The sequence below is a fragment of the Falco biarmicus genome, chromosome 9, assembly GCF_023638135.1.
Source record: "Falco biarmicus isolate bFalBia1 chromosome 9, bFalBia1.pri, whole genome shotgun sequence".
NCBI classification, from domain to species: domain Eukaryota; kingdom Metazoa; phylum Chordata; class Aves; order Falconiformes; family Falconidae; genus Falco; species Falco biarmicus.
The window spans coordinates 577,952-595,336 of NC_079296.1; the positions used below are offsets into that span (position 1 = coordinate 577,952).

The window sequence follows — 17,385 nt, forward strand, 5'->3', positions numbered from 1 at the left end:
GCACTAGAGGATCAGAGTATTTTCAGTTTTTCAACCAAAACTTGTTTTTCAATGGCAGTTGTGGACAAAAGAAATTTCTCAGATGGGGCAAGACAAATAGAAACAAAGAGGATGAAGGGGCAAGGAAAATAATCTCCAGGATTCAGTTCAGGTTCAGTGTCAGCTGCGGTACCCACCCTATAGACAGCTGCCTCCACCTGTAGGTTACTTACCTTCACAGCTCTTTTTATCAGCCGTCAGCTCATAGCCAGGCTCGCAGGTGCACTTGTAGCTGCCCAGTGTGTTCTCACAATGCTGCTCACACCCACCATTGTCTGGCAGAGAACATTCGTCCATCTCTGTCAAGAGAAAACCACAAATCACACTTGCCTGACCCCCCAAACCCCCTCACATTCCCCGCGCATCACCTCTGGATGAAGGACCAGAGCAAGGGCACTGTGAGAGTTGTTCAGGGACTGGAATTAAACATCACAGCATTTGCCAGTCATCGTGCAATCACCCTTTGCCATGGTCCGTTAGCATCTCTCAAATTCACAGGACAGCATACTCTGTGAATTAAACCCTATTTGTCTAATTCTTGTTTTTGCACCTAAGTGCATGGATTAAGAATTACAGGTTATAAGTTAGGAAATTTTATGACTCGAATGGTGAATAAGTGAATTCATGTGACAGACTAGCCTGAGCAAAGGGGACTGAGCCCTGCCGTGTCTGTTTGTTGTATTTCTTAACGACCTCATGAAATCAAGTTTGTTTAACTGAGGACATTGTTCTATAAATTTGAGAGATCTAAATGGACCATGACTCCCTTAATGCAGGACAAAAGTTGAAGCAGAAATAAACAAAGGACTTAACACAATCCAAACATTGGCACAGCAGCTATTATTTCTGTATGCTGTCGCAACCTAAGAGAAGCATGACTGCCTCGCAGCAGCTCCGATGGCATTTTCCCAGGCGGGTAGATATTTGGTTCTTGCCTCTACCAAGTCACCAGGATGCTGGTAAAGGACCATGTCTTGGGTCCAGCTCTTAAGAAAAACCTTATGTCTTATTCACACCTCCCTGAAGAGGACCTCAGTTTCGGAACACATTTGTCTCCAAAAGCACTCAGAAATTTTCCCCGGGATTCTGCTTACATTCAAATTTAACCCCTCTCTGAGAGGTTTCTTTTGGAATGTAACACTCTTTGTGCAGTACTAGCACCTTCTTTGAAATGGTCCGTGTCCCCTGGCATAGACAGACGAAGGTCACGTTCTGCCCGGTGCGAGCGCCTATGCTGGTACTGACCCAGCGGTGCCTCCTGCCTTAGGGAGGTGGCGTTCACACCTCGGCATCAAATCCCTGAACACGCTCAAAGCAATTTGTATATAAGCATGATGTTGGCAGTCGTACAGACAAGTCTAACAGCTCTTATCTACAAGGAGATACAACGGTAACTGATCCCTTTGACAATAGGTTAAGGGATGAACGGGCCCCAGCTTTGACCTTGCGAGGTACTAGATCACATACCTTTAAAGAAATTTGCTGCAAAGCCTGCTTTATTGATGGTTGCATCAGATGCAAACTTCATCCATACTTTATTTGAACTGGATTTGATATCTTCTGGCTTCTCATAGCCACAGAAGTGACCAATCAGCGGGCTGTATTCGGTGAGGCCATCTCGGATCTCCAGGTAGTCATAAGAACAGGCATCGTGCCATTCAATCTGCAAGGGGAGAAGGATGCGCCTGAAGCCTGGCGGTATGGGTGCTCTCAGGCAGGCTGGCTACCCCACTAGGCTTTTTTGCCAGAGATCAGCTTCCGAAGCAGCACCCCAAATCCAAACCCCAAAGCTCACAACTAGGTACTTGCCCCACAGCTGCCACCGAGCCCTCCTGCAACTGAAATCACATTCCAGCCTCGGCACATCTCAGTTCTACTGCTGTTTCGTGGCTATGCTCCGGTGAAACCCGCCCCTGGCTATCTACAAGCTGCTTTTCCATGGGAAGCAGTAAGGAACAGAACAGAACAACTACAGGCAGAAAGGTTCGAGGAGCAGCTGTGGGGTCACGGCTAGCCGGCAGTGGTGTCAGCCCTTCCAGGACAGGCTCACTCAGTGTGCACAAGCCACAGGATCCCACGGGACAGATGGGATTTATGCACCAACCCAGGTCTCATCCCCTCCCATTTGACTTGCAGGTCAGTAGTCAGAAGCATATCACCGGGCACCCACTAGTGCAAGATGTTCTATAGCTGGTAGGAGAAAACCTCCTCTGAGCCTGCCTGCCACCCAGGAACATGATGTTTCTTTGGAGAACCACAAGCACCCTGAAATCTGCCAAGCCCTGGAGACACCTACAAGAGGTTTTTGCCTGGATTGTGACCATTCGATTTCATTCGACCTGAGTGAAAATTTAAGGACTCATCAGTCCCTACTTCACGTCATCAGCAATTTTGTGCCCCTTCTAATTCTTTCTGTCTAGAGTGACAGTTTTTGAAAACTCACCATATTTAAAACTTGGCTTTAAAATCTCTAAGCAAACTTCTGGTGAGGAGAAATGATGTTCTGAACTATTCAAAAGAACATTTATTTCCAAATTATTATTTACATCACTTTAATTGTAAAGGATCTACAGAGGCTAAATTATATCCATAATATAATATACAATGACATTTCTCACCTCAAAGGCTTGGAATGTGATTCCTATGTGAAAGCCCTCAGAAACGGTGATCTTCCAGATGCACTCTTTGGAAGGTCTGTAGTCATCTGGGTAATTGGGAGATTGGATCTGGCCAGCATCTTTGTGAATGTCTCCACCGCAAATAGCTTCATAAAAAGTAAACAGCAAAACCACAAGGTTGCAGATTTTTCACTTAGGTAAAGCATGCTCCAAGCACAACCTTCTTCCTTGTTCGGATCTCTATCAACACCGCATGTTACACAAAGGCAGCACACAAGTCACGGGGGTTTTTACAAAGCTAACAGCCTGTCCCACTGACCGCGTCTCCTGCCTTGCTGTGCCAACCTCCTTCAAAGGTGAACTCACTGGGACACTGAGGTTTTAGGGATTTATGGTTCTCACACTCCTGGTCACCTTCGTAACTGCTTAAAACCTGCTACAGGCACTAAGGACCAAGAAAAGTTTTTGGGGAAAAAAATCAGATAAAAAAAGGTTGCAAATCTAATCCAGCCACACGATGGCAATATTAACAAGCATGAGCCGAGCTGCTCACCAGGAGGCATCAGCTGTGCATAAAAACTTTTACATTTTGTGCTAAAGAGTAAGTTTAAAGACCAAGAACAGAAAATCTAATGAAAATCTAAGTTTAATACAAAACTAGCAGAGACCTCAAAGACAACAGCAGTTCAGCAAAATCATCTGCAAGACTGTGTGACAAATGAAAGTAAGACCACAGGCTAAAAGCCGTGCTACCTCACGATGCACAACACACACGTCTACAGAAGGCGTATGAATGTTTCAGCTGTGTTTTAAGTCAAGGAAATAAAATGCACTGACAGTACAAAAGAGATAGCACTGCAGTGACACCTGCCAGTCCCCAGCCACCTCCACCCCTGTGGTCTCCCCACAGCACACAGCATCAGCAAAGCAGACCTGGGTCTCCCTGCAGCGTCCTGGGAACCGCTTGCACTGGGGACACTGCCTTGGCTTCGCTTGTTAGCTGCCTATGTCTGCCTGTGACCCAGAGCTAGAGAATCAGTGCTAAGGCACCATCAGACAGTTGCACCCAAAACCCAGCTGCAGAGCACAGTTTAGACTGGAGTTTGAGTTCATCTATTCGGAGCTACAAGCGTGCTGGGGAGAACCCCTGAGGGGCTCACTAGCAATCTCTCCCCCCACCTAACAGAATGAGGGCTGCATGAGCACAGAACTGGCCATTTTTTTTAACAGCCATAAAACTGTCAGCCAGCAAACAGTATTTTCTCTCTCCACTGCAGCAGTTCACACTGAAATTCAGCCGGGCGTCAAGTGTACTGGGAAAGCCTCACTGCAAACTGGAATGAACATCTGCTGATGGAGCCCGAGAAGGCACAGCAACAGCAAACCTGGGGCTGCCAGCAGCCCTGAAGGGCAAAACCACCAGCATCTTCCCATCACTACAGAGAAGGGACAACACAACTGAGCTATGCGGACACTTTCACTACATTAACTGCCATTTAGTATCTCCCACCACGTGGTGACATGCTTCTGCCTCTTTCCTCCCATCTGCTGAACACTTTAGGGCCAAGACTTGGAGGAATCCAAGTCCAAAAATGAGTCCTCACCCCCAGAGCCCCCAGCAAAGCTCAGGTGCACCAGTGCTCACATGCACTCTCACTAAAGCAGAGGACAGAGCGGCAGTGCTAAAACCCACGTGGGGCTTTCAGTACGTGAGGGACAAGAATTCAGAAGAAAAAGAGGAACTAACAGCAACACAGAGAGCTTTTGGCCAAAAACTGATAGCAAATGAAACATGTAAGGGCAATCCCTCCTGGAAATAAAAAATACCATTATTGCCTAGACACAGAAGTCACAAAACAGCTGAGCAAGTACCTGACAATGCAGGAGAGACACAAACCATTACCGGCACTCACACCGGAGGGGAGGAGGAATCAAGGGACATTTTTTGAAACTCTCCCATTTCAGCAAATAAATTATGGCAAGAGATGCAGATAATCTCACCAGCTGCTGCCCTGACAAGAGGAGGCTGAGCTAGGAACAGAACTATGCAGTGGGCCACCATTGTGTCTGCGGTACAAGCCGGCTCCCACCAGCTGTACCCTGTGCTTGCCGTAGGGCTCAGTCACAGCCCTCAGACCTTTCCAGTGGGGGGTCCTGCAGGAAGGGGTTACACAGAAGGCCAGAGTCTTGGAAAGGCAGGAAAATACGAACAGCTGGAGGGATGCAAAGTCTGACCACTAGATGTACATTCTGCTTCTATTCGCTCACCTCAAAACTCAAGTGAAGCAAGTATTGCTCATATTTACTGACCCTTTAGGGGTCATTTATTAAATAACAGGAAATATGGCAAATTATTGAGGGAAAAGAAAGTTTTGCAAAAGTAACTTTGGCATGTAGCCAATGTAAAGATTCTTTTCTTTCAATACTGTTTAGCAAAATGAAGTATGATACCATATTAATACATATGATGAAGAACAGAGAAGTTGTTTCCCCAGAAACATTCCTCACCTTCCTTTTTTAAAATTTTTTTTTCTTTTCCTTTTAAAGTTGGAGCAGGCATCGCTGGGGAATAACCCACTCTAAGAATTGATCTGATTAGTCCACCAAAGAAATAAGGTAAAATAAAACAGTCTAATAGAGACAGACTAGTTTGATCACTTCTAATTCCAACAAACTACCATAAAAAGGGTGTTACACACGACAGGGTCCAGGCAACAGCTGCTTCTTGGGAGAAGCATTAAAAAAAAAATAAATATATATATATATATATATATCAGGCAAGCCACCTCTGTCTCTGGGGCACCAGTTCCTGCAGAAACCAGGTATTTCTCCTGTGGAATAGATTTGTTAGCCCCACTGCTGTGGAATCCTCATACGCTTTATTTGCACTTCCCCAACAGTCCCATGTTTTCTTCTCTTCCTTCTGTTGGATCATTATTCCTGAGCACATGGGACACTGGGGCGCTGGGCCGCCAGTGCCACACTTCTGCTGTGGCTGCACAAAGATGATGCAGCGTCGGTACCCACACAGCCAGCCTCAGCACTCTGCCAGCACTGGTACTTCTAAGAAAATGTCTGTTGCCCAATGAACAATGAAGGTTTTTAATACATTTTAGAATCATTATTGTAAAAAAAATAAGCATACATGCAGAGAAGGGATGTTACTGATTTGTTAGTGACTTTGGCAGTTTTGCTCCTCCCCTGAAGTGGCCTCAGCACCCCAGTGCCATGCAAGCTTCCAAAGTACCTCACCTGCAGAAGGTCTGACATGCTAAATCCTTATCTTCTGCAACATACAAGGGAGAAACCAAAGAACAATCTTTGCATTTGAGAAAAACGAAAAACAAAAAACTGCATTAAGTGATATAGAATTTATGATTCAAAACAGAACTTTGCCTATTAAATTCCTGGAGGGAACTCCTGCTACACCCAGCACTGCTGCTGGCAGGGGCTGCTCAGGGCAAACTGAGCCTGGCCTGGGAACGCAAGCCATGGCTCTGTGCTGCCATCCTGTTGTGCCCCAGGAATGCCATGAGCTAGTCGGAAGATTCATGCCTGAAACAGCCAGCAAAATCTGCCAGTTCCCATAAAAACCAGAGGAGGGGCTGTATCTAACCACGGGACGTGATCCTGCAAAGCCCTGCACCCCATCCCAAGTGCTCCACGCAAGGCGACAGCCCCGGCCGAGGGCCGTACCTTCATAGACCACGAAGAAGCCTTTGCCCAGGATGTTACTGCTGCTCCGGAACTCGATCCACAGCCTGCTGTCCGTGGAGATTACTGGCTCAGGGATCTTGTCACCACAAAATCTACCTGGAAGGCAGGAAAGAGACAATCAAGATCTCCTGGCTGACTGGCACAGCGGAGCAGACAGCCAGGTTCTGGGAAGCAAATAGTCTGCGGTTGAAGGAGCTGTACTTGTGTAAAACACCCTTCCACTCCCACCACTTCTGCTTTTGAGCAAGTTTCTGCTTCCCTCCTCCCACTGATTCATATTTTCTTCAATTATTAAATTAATGAAGGTTTTCTTCAGCTGGGAGCAGAATCCAGGAGTCACAGATACAGTAAACTCAAACGGGCTCTTGTTTTGATCACATAACTGGGCAAATGAGCTGCAAAGGTGGGGAACAACCCCTGTCCTTCCAGAGGTGAGACATCAGGGAACGTCCTTTCCACCTGCTACACCTCAGAAACTCCTTCAGCATTTTACAGCCAAGAGCAAATTGCCCAAATCAAACCAAGGCCATGCCGAGGCGAAAACACCCCTTATCCTCTGCCCACCTCACCCCAGCTAAGCCTCTGCAGTTCTCCCATCTCTTTCAAGAGGAAGAGACCGAGAGCCTTTTTGCTCATGGAGCATCCAGCTCTGAGCTCCCTGGTGTGCACCAGCACTAGGAAATACTCGGATCCTACCAGCAAGGATGAATCCTGAAACAGAACAGCTGCAGCAGGCATCTGCAGCCCAGACAACCTCAGCAACCCTAACCTGGTGCTCCTCCACTTCTTCCAGCCAGACGCTCCTCAGGGAAACAGAGCGAGCACCAAGGATGCACGGGGAGCACCCAGGGCAAACAGGGAGCACCCAGGGGGAATGGGGTGTTTCACTTCAGCTGACACCAGCAGGGCTGTACCCCGAGTTCAGCATGGCCTTGGCCCCCGTCCCACTGAGTCCCCGGTGGGAATCTGACAGGGGCAGAGAGCAGCTTCCCGGGCTGGGCTTAGTCAGAGTGGCGTGACAGGGGTCCTGGCCTTGTGACACCAGGCAAAGGCTTCTTTGAACACCCTCTGCTGGGCAAAAACCTGGTTAATGCCTCACTGCAAGAGAGCACCTTTGCTCCCACAGCAGGCTGTGCTGGCGTTCCCTGCACAGTGTAACGGGGAGTTCAGGGCTTGCTGGCTGGCAGGCAGAGCCACTGTACAGGGGGCAGAGTGGTTGGCATCACTCCTGCGCATTAAAAGCCTGGGGGTCCCCTGCTTAGTCAGCTGCTGCCACTTTCAGCTCTGCCTGCCCTACCTTCGGCACGTGGCAAGGAAGGCGATGGCCATCAAGGATGCAAGAGCTGTGCCTCTGGGACAGGCCAGTCAGTGCAAATTAAAAGGTGAGATGCAAACTCTGTTTTTCTTCAGCAGCAGTTTCACTGCCAACTCTTCTCTCTTGCAGTGTCATGCACCAGACGTTATCTCAGACCCTAGCCTCAGAATCGGCTCCTCGGCTCCAACCCCTGTGCCCCCAAGCTGCCCAGCAGCGTAAGGACAGCATCTCCCCTCCCCTCCCACAGGGGATGCTAACAAACAGCATCAGCACTGCAAAGCTCCTTCCTCCAGGGTCACCAAGCCACCACCTCCCGGATTTAGCTTCGGAGTTTAACAAGGGTGTCAAGGAGAGGAAACACAGATGAGGAACGAGAACGAGCAAAACTCCTCAGAGTCTGATAAAGGGCCCATTCATAAAAAGTTATACACCATTTAAAGGCTGGGGTTTTCACACACTTCCCTGGGAAAATATGCAGTGCACATGTATTTTTTTTCTCTCCGCAAGAAGCCCATGCTTTCACAATTCTCACTAATCCCCCTCCCCGCCCCCGGCTGAATCACGTCTGTCTGCCTCTTCCGAGCTGATTTCATGGCTCAGCCCCTTGCGGGAGCTGTGGCCACTCATGCAGCGTCTCCCTCCAGATGGGAACACTCGCACGTCCACCTGCACTAGGGGCATAGGGAGGTGCTTGGCTTCTGAAATACCTTTAAATTACTCAGCAGAAAAAAAAAAATAGTGAGGAGCTAAATTGCAGCTGCTGGAGTAATGTTACCTGCTGCATGTGCAGCGGAAAACAGCAATCAACGCTGCCAAGGCCAGAAGAGGCAGGGAGCAGTAAAACCGACTGCCGGCTCTGTGAGAGCAACATGACTTCAGCCTCAGAATCTTGCCTGGCACCAGGGCTGGGATGCCCCGCAGGGTCAAGGACCCAGGCCTCTGCAAGCCCACTGGCCCCAGGCTGCGAGCCCAGTGCTGCACGCAGCGCGAGCACAGCCCCTCCGGCACGGCCACACAACCCGATGGCTGCTTGCCTTCCCAGCCAAAGGGGCTGTCTGCAGCGCAGCATCTCAGCCACTGCAGCACCGAGGGCACAGGATGGAGTTGGGGTCAAAGCCAGCCGCAAAGCTGGTGGAACTCCTGGCTGCCCTCCCAGGGTGACAGAAGACTTGTAGTTAGGACAGCAGGAGGCAAACAAACAGGGAGGACAGAGGCTGTGGTTTCCTGAGAGCGCTGGGAGCAGGAGCAGGGCAGAGGCCTTGCACAGTCTGATGCCCTAGGCATGGGCTAGCAAGCTCCCCGCTGGAAGTACAGAGCCTCAAATACAGACTGCTTGTCTCTGTAAATGCAAATATGTGAAATAACGGCAGGAGCTTGGGCCAGGAGCTGTGGGGCTGCTTTGTTCTGACTTCATCCTGGTCTTAGGAAAAAGCAATAATAAAACTCCAGAGACCACAGTTTCAGTCCCGGCTATGGCCCTGGTTCAATTCCCCCTCTGTCTCACTTACCAAGCTGGAAAAGGTAGGAATAGCCTTTGCTACCAAAGGGCTTGGAGCATGGGTCCTTGGGTGTGACTGCAGCACGCAGACATCTCCGGATGGAGACATTAACGGGTGGCCAGTGCGCTGGGCAGGCGCAGGCTCCTTCCAGGTTTGTTTCTGCTCTCCCCACCCACCCCCCAAGCACCAAGAACACCGCACAAAACACAATTACAACAAACCAGCGACTCACCCAGTAATGGAGCTTTCCTCCAGTAACCATCACGCACCTCCACATAGTCATACCAGCAAAGGCGACTCTTAAATAGGTCCATTGATGTGAAGTTTAACAAAATCTGAAAGGAGAGAGCGCATACTTCTCTTTAGGAAGGGAGCTGCTTTAAAAGAGAAGACCCTGCAGATCGCGTGCTCCCCCTCTGCTATGGTGCTGCCTAAGCCAGTATGCAGGAAAAGCCAGCTGGACAGTTGGCTGGATATTTTAACCAGCTTTCCTCCAAAAAAGAAAGGCTTCTCAAGGTATTTTTAGGAAACCATGAAAGTACAGGACAGCAGACAGCACTTCACCATCCGTACTGTAATTCACAGTCACTGCTCCTCAGTCACTGTGAAATGCTACTTAAAAAAAGCCCAATTTGTCGTGTTTTCTTTTTTTTTAATTAAAAATTGAATCTTTGGTTTTGATCAATGTGAACATCATAGAGAAACACACTGCCCCAAAATACAGATGTTTGGGATCTATACTCCTATATAACCGATGCTTGTAATAAACAGCTGATTTTACTGACAGGTTTCCACATTCTGACAATCACACTCATACCACCACTGTGATGCAGCTGTGTCCAGTGGCTTTATTGAGCAGAGTTTAGCATAAAAATTCTAGCCCTTTGGTCTCCTTCCTCTGTAACATGGATTACGGGCCTTGCTCTGTGCCTACGGATGTCACTTGTGGCATTTTTGTCCTTGCAAGATCTGACCCACATATGAATTTGCATCCATAGTCTGCCACAGAAACATCACTAGATTAAAACAGATATTCTCCCCCAAAGCCCTGGCTGGATGTGCACAGTGCAGCCTGCAATGATGTCACTTGCTTTGTTCACACATTTGCAGTTTCCTGACTTTGGACGGCGAGAGGAGATTCACGTGTTCCTGTGCGGATGAATAGCATAAGCCCAGTGCTGGCTCTAAGCTCATGCCTCACTGGTATGATGTTACTTGGTACCAGCTTCTACATTTGCTTAAACAGAGAAGTTGAAGCATTTAACCTGAACTTGATATTTATTTTTTTTTTAACATCAGTGGTTCAGCATTTGGATGCCAGGTGCTATCTGATACAATTCTTCTGAAGAGGCTGAGAGACAAAGGGAGAATGTACAGTAAGATTTACACTGCAAAACTCCCAGCGCCTTAGTTTCAAAACCCAGATGGCTCTTGGCAGCTCAGCCCCTGGCGAAGCTCTGCCTGCAGCAATGGCAGGAGCTCCGTGCTGCACGGGACCAGGCTCGCAGGGGACACAATGGGGTCCCACAGCAGGATGGCTGCTGCAGAACAAGTGAGCTCTGCCCCTCTTTGTTCAAATCAGAGTCTTAAGTGCATCCAGAGGGTGGTCTCAGCAAAGCCACTCTGCGCATTCTGGCAGCCTGGTACAGCATGAAATGGAGTGCTGGTGTTAGTGGATTAAGGAAAGGTTTCATTTCCACGGGAAGATCAATAAAACAAAAGGAGCTGGGAAGAAAGTGGACAGGGTGGGTGATGGATGTGTGGCAGGTCTTGGCGCTTCAAGGCAGGGAGCAGGAGCTCCCTGACAGCGACATTATCTCTGCATGACAGGGGAGGACACCCACGTCACTCACAGCTCCTCGGCTCCCTTCGGGACCCCAGTTTTCTGGCACATTTTATCCAACTCATCTGAGTGGCACCTGGCTTTGACAGGTGAGCCTAGCTGGAGCTAGTAGCTGGCAGGCTCAGCCCTGCATCCAGAGGAAGGATCAGAGACCAACACGCAGTCCAGACCAGGGACCGGGCTCTGCTCCAGCATCACCTCTTCTCTCCTTAGGAACATCTGTGCATTCCTGACCCAGTCTCTGGGAGGACACCGACAATGCTCAGGAGCCTTTTCAGGCTCCATCCCCACAGTCCAGGCATGCAGAGATCTCTTGGCAGCTGCTAACGGTGCTGTCACAGGCAGGACTGCAGGCGAGGGAAGCGCAGAGTACACCTTGTGCTGGTGTGGCACCTACCTTCTCCCCTGGGGTCACTGAGATCCTCCAGACACAGTGGGAATAGGAGGGGTAGCCATTTGGAAAACCGGGGGCTGAGAAATTCCCAGTTGAGTCCTGCAAGGTCTCTCCACAAGCTGCAGGAGAAGGTGGGGGAAGAGAAAAAAAACAGTGACAAGAAGTGACTCTTTAAAAGACATCAGGGTCGACCAAAACATTTGCCCACAGCTGCTGTGCCCAGGCTGGTGGCTGGTACTCTAGGGATGTTCAGTCACGGCACCGTCCAAGGGTCACTGACCACCTGAGACCTTGCCAAAGGGGTGATGTAAATTCGTCAGAATTCCCAGAACAGAAGGTGATCAGTAGAAGGACACAGGGGAAAGCTTTTGAAGAGGCACCCTTCTTCCTTCATCTTCTCTCCAGAGCCCAGCACTTCCAGGTTTCAACCCTACTGAGAAATATCCCATCCGCTAATCAAATGCAAAATATTAACCCCATCTCACAACCCCAAGCCCACTGCCAGCAGATCTGTTTTCCTTTCATTACAAGCTGCTCAATGAATTTCTCCTTAGTTACCACTGTGAAGCGTCTTTTTTTTGGGTTAAAGCATCCTAACAAAAGCAGAGCAAGCCCCACTGCTCTCACACTTGGGTGCCCAGCACCCACTCTGCCATCAGACAGCACAGGATGAAATGCGAGCGCTGCAGCTCACGCTGCTCTCCGCCTTCCCATTTCCGTGGCTTGCTGCAGTTGATGAAATGCAGATCCCAGAGCGACTTTTGGGAAGCAAGTAATATGCATGTGCATAAGCTCCTTTAGGGAACTGCAGCTTCCAGCATCTAGGAAAGCTGTGACTACTGTGGTTCCTGTTCTCCGAGCCAGCAGGGCTGAGCTGGGACAAGGAGTGACCATCTACACCTGCAGAGCAGCTGGCTGGCTAGCTGGAAGCACCACAAACGTCAACGCTCTCATTTCCTTCAGAGCGCTCACCAGACACATGCAAATACCTATTGCAAGGAGCAGGGACCTTGGCTTGCTGGCTTCCCAGTTGTTTTTCCAATTTTATGACCCACTGATGCTACAAAGCTGCCCTTGACCTGCAACTTTGTTTCCTCAGTGACAGTAAGGCAGCCCCCAAAAATCCCTCCTTAAGCAGCAGTGCTTTGAAAGATCTGAGGAGGCCGAACATCTGGCTCCCTTTCTCATGGAAATGCCAGGGGATGTGCCTCTGCCTGATGCTATCACACACTCACTAATTTTTCAGCCATGATTACATTTCGATGGGCGGGTCGGAAGCTGGGGGTGAAAAGAGAATGGTCCCATTCAAAAAGTTTAATATCTTCAAAAAAGGGAGATGGAGACACCAAGGCCAGCGTTTCTTAATTTCCCTGAGGCAGTTTGATCCACAGCTTGGCAGATCAGGGCAGACAAACAATAGGCGGGCACACAAAAAGGGGTTTGCCCAACCAAACAGCTCACGGGGTGCTCTGGACACTGGAGCTGCTCCCAGGAACAAGCAGCACCCACTTCAAAGCACAGGTCAGCATGGGATCTGCCAGTGCAATTCCTGTCAGGAAAGCCAAAGGTATTTTAAACTACTAGAAATAAAAGCACCGCCGAGCAAAACCAGCAGGTAAACACACACATCTGCCCCAGAGGAATGAAGAAAATAAAAGACAGGTCAAACCCTCCACCTTGCTCCTTCCTTCTCAAGCAGTTCGGAGCCCTGAGCACTCCCCCTGCCACCATGCAGCTACAAGGGAGCATTGCATGGCACATTTTAGTTTTGGTTCCACAGAAACAGCTGATGTCCTCCCACCTCCCCAGGTGGTGATGTATTCTTCAGGTGGGCAGAGGGAGATGCTTGTAAAAGGTGATGGCCTGCGTGAACTGCAAAAGAAATCCAGACTTCTATTTGCAGAATAAATACACTTTCTTCCTTTCTACCTCTTGCAAAGAGATGCCGTGCCTTGTTATCTGTGTCAGAACCTGTTAGGATAATTCCAGCTCCCAGGATGCTCCTAGGACCCTCAGCCAGGAACAGCATGCTGCCCCAGCAGACAAACATCTCAAAGAAGCCGAGTCCCAAGCACACTTATTCTGAAGACAGCCAGCCATTCTTCAGCTGATCCTCTGGCATCACCACTGGTCAATGCATGGTCTGGAGTGGCCACCACCTTAGGATGGCTCTAGCAATGCCAACATCTGACAAGGCATCCCAATAAAGAGGGGATTACCACTCACTGAGATTAATAAATGTTGGGTTTCTCTGCTCAGAAATCTATTCAAACAAACATGAAATGACAGAGAGAGCTCTAAATGCTGGGAACACATTCTGCATGACCATAACCACACAGGACAAGGAGGATGACCACCCGCAGCTGAACTACAGGGGAGGTTTCTGACAGCCCAGACTTCTCCTAAGTGTAATTTACACAGCTCCTGGCAAAACTCTGTAATTCTGGAACAGATACTAACGTATCTCCTACCAAACCCTGCTCTGCTAAAACCTCACAAAAGGAGACCCGGCTGAGTACGCAGACTTGCGGAGGAAGCCCTGCAAGGCACGCTGGGCGAAGGGGCAGAGCACAGGGCAGAGCGACAGCTTGCAGGCGGAAGCCCAGAAACAGCGAGCAATGCATAGCTGTGTGCAGAGCACACCAAAAAGCAACACCACTGTACTCCACTCAGTGGCAAAGAAGCCAACGGGTCCCCTAAGACCAGTGTTTGGTACTCCTGGGATCCAAGAAACTGGGCTGAGGTGACTCTTGCCCATGGCGAAGAGGCTGTTGCACACGTAAGCAGCTAGAAAGGAACACAGGCAAAGAGCAACGCACAAAAGGTGAATGCTTCAGAAGTCACTTGTAAGTGAAGTTAGCTGAGTGACAGGCACCTACTGCTCATCAGGTGGTTACCGGTAGACTACATCTTTTTGAAGATGCACAAGGAATTGGATGGGGCAACATAGTGCAGGACCAGTCCCAATTTGTAGCTAATTTCAGCACAGTTAGTGCAGCCACACAGCCACATTTCCTTCAGCACAGCGCAGGACAGCAGGACATGCTGCTTTAAAGGCTTTTGTAGTGACTATATTCATCAAATCCTCAACCGTGCAGCCACATCAAATCTAGCAGTTACCACTATGTAGCAGAATGTATCTTGCCTTCCAGAAATTCCTTCAGCAAATTCCATTTGGTTTCACCTGGCTTGGCAGTAACTTTAACCCAGCAGGTATAAGCTTTGGAGAATGAAGAGCAATTTAAACCAGCAGGGTTTTAGAATGGAAAAGCTAAGCCAGCCCTAACGGCCGCAGCCGCAAAAGCTCCAGTCTAACGAGGCAGAGCACCCTGTCCCTTACCACTGACACAGCAGCCGTGCTGGCTCCTACCAGCACATGCTCGTAACCCATCCCCCGCCACGCTGGCTGGTTTTGTGGAGGATTTTTTCAGGCATTCTCAGGTAGAGACTCTCTTTCTAAAAGGGAAACCATCTGCCATTCAACTTCTAGATTACATTGTTGTCTTTTACCTAAAAGTCCTCAGCTTGACTACTGAACAAAGCTGTCCTCAACCTAAAGGCTCGTTCAGCCCCTGCTTGAACATACAGCTGAAGGCCTTTGGGTTTGGACTCCTGCGCCTGGCATTTTGCAGAGGATGATAACTATTCAGGCTACAGCTTCAAACGGCAGCTGGAGCCATCAGTGTCATTAAACTTTATACTGCACATATAAACATTATACTGCACTGCTTCTCTTCAAACACAACCTGTGTACAAATTTTGATGCAAAGAAAAGAGAAAACCAAACCAAACCAATAGATATTTGCATAAAATTTGTTTAGTAGGCTTAAAGCTCTAATCATTCTGCTGCCAAATACATTCTGAACTGCAACAACCTCTGCTAAGCTTTGTGTAAAAAAAAATAATATATCTAAAACCCAGAAAAGTTCTACTTTGGAAGTGGAAAACTTGAGACTCGGAAGGGTCCTCATTTTAAAGAAAGTTGCTTTGTAGCTTTTAGTTTGGCTAACCTCAGGCCAAAGTGGCTTTTCAGCTTGCCTTGAGAAATCTGAATCTGTAGTTGATGCTTCCAGCTATGGGAATGAAAAGCCTGCCTGGATTAAGTCCTGATTCAATCAAAAAAACATGGTTCAAGACATCCCTACTTACTTTTTTTTTTTTTTTTTAGTATTCAAACAAAGCAATCCCTAAGTAATCTGTGAGATAATTTTCCCAGAACTACATCTTGTTCAACCAGAAGTGAATCAGAGAAAATTATTAGTAAAAAAAAAAAAAAAAAAGTTCATTAGATCTAGCACACCTAACAAAGTTATACCACTCACTATAAGCTAAGCAGTGATCCCCAAACATCACAGACCCTGAAGTCCTCAGATTTATTCCAGACCCTTACGAACCTGTAGCTGGATATGGAGAAGCAGCAGAGCTGCACACCAGCTATCAACCACTTTCCATGGCCTCAGGACTGGCTCACAGAGCAGCACTAGCCAGCCATACACTCTGTATACTGGTACAACTTAACCCCCCTCCTCCTCCCCTTTCTTTGTGATATGCTTATTCCAAGAGGATTAATAATTCATGACCACATTATGTTTACGGTCAAAGCCCCTCTCAGCTGCACCAGCATGCTGGCCAGACAAACCCATTCAGATAAACTCCTAGGCCGTGCTTGCATAAGTCCTTTTTTTCCTTATTGCATTATTACGAATGTTATAGAGTCATTATGCAAAATTAGGGCAACTCTCTCATTCTCATATCTTCTCACAGATGTTTCATTACCTGCAGAAATTCAACAGAGCTTGTTAAATTTTCTGCCTCCAAGCACCACACCTCCCGTGCTCCCTCCCTTCTCAGCCGCTGCCGTCTGTGCCACAGGCACCATCCTCTCTTCACCTCCTCACATCCAACCTGTCCTTAAGTCCAGCAGATTGCTTCCCTGAAATCTCATTTTCTCTATTAACCTATTCAGCTAAAACTGTTGCTTCAACTTTCGCTGTCCAACATCTCCACTTTAAAAGGATCCTTTTGTTCTGATGGGTAAATTTAGTCTCCCAGTCATACCTGTGACCCCAATGCTCTTTTTGCCAATCTTTTCAGACCCCACATAAAGCAGGACCCAGACTACTGGTCTTTAGTATGTCTTTAGCATACATAGATGGGTTCTCTCTTCAAAGCTGTTCCCAGTCTATCAACCCTTTGGCAGCAGAAAGGGGGATACAGCCCTCCCCTGAAAAGCCCAAAGCACCAGCTTCCAGCACCTGGTTGTTCCACAAATGAGCATCCTTGAGCTTTCTTCCATGCATGCACTCCCCAGCCGCAGTGCAACACACCATAATCACAGAGATACACTTACGGTTTCCTTAAGGCTCATCTTCGGGACAACTCCTCTATAAATAACTCCACAGACATTTGATGGTTGGCGTGTAGGAACCCCAGGCTACCAGATATCCCTCTGCCACTTTGCTAACTCTTAGTCCCACCCTGTCCATGGCCTTGGATTTAATTTCCTATGAACAGAGCCTACACTGGACCAACCTGAAGCCCCAAACCAAACAGGGATGCTGGCAAACTACTAATAGAAGACACATGTTAGGCAAGTTCAGTTCTCCCACAGCTCCAACCTGAAGCATTTGATGGTCCACACTTCCAGAGCCGCTTTCAAAGGGATTGTTAAGGTGCTCTTGAACTCCAATGCCTTCCAGATAAACCACATGTCTACAATAAAGCTGGAGCCACCTCCGCAAGCCATATTTACCTGGGCATTTGTACAACTTCCTCGCCTGAGCGATGTCCCCCTGACTCAGGCGGATACGCTGACCAATAGTTGGCCGGACCCCGTTATCATCCCGACGGGGGAGGATGGTGTCGAGGAAAACCCCTCTGAAGGGAAGAACAGAGAGACACAGAGCAGTGAAGCAGGGCAAGGGACACGATGCACAGAAAGCCATCCTGGCAGGCCTCCC

General features: G+C 48.5%; 1 protein-coding gene across 7 annotated transcripts in view; it reads right to left on the bottom strand.

Annotated features, from left to right (window-relative positions):
* The window catches only part of TLL2 (tolloid like 2), a 92,763-nt gene that overhangs the window by 11,344 nt on the left and 64,034 nt on the right, over positions 1-17,385 (bottom strand). For all 7 annotated transcript variants that reach the window (XM_056352186.1, XM_056352184.1, XM_056352185.1 and 4 more), the window contains 7 exons: positions 17,178-17,302; positions 11,429-11,544; positions 9,421-9,523; positions 6,354-6,470; positions 2,658-2,803; positions 1,507-1,702; positions 213-338 (listed from right to left, as the gene is read on the bottom strand). In XM_056352186.1, the coding sequence (XP_056208161.1) occupies positions 213-338; positions 1,507-1,702; positions 2,658-2,803; positions 6,354-6,470; positions 9,421-9,523; positions 11,429-11,544; positions 17,178-17,302 (929 nt within the window). The remainder of the gene's footprint in view (positions 1-212; positions 339-1,506; positions 1,703-2,657; positions 2,804-6,353; positions 6,471-9,420; positions 9,524-11,428; positions 11,545-17,177; positions 17,303-17,385) is intronic.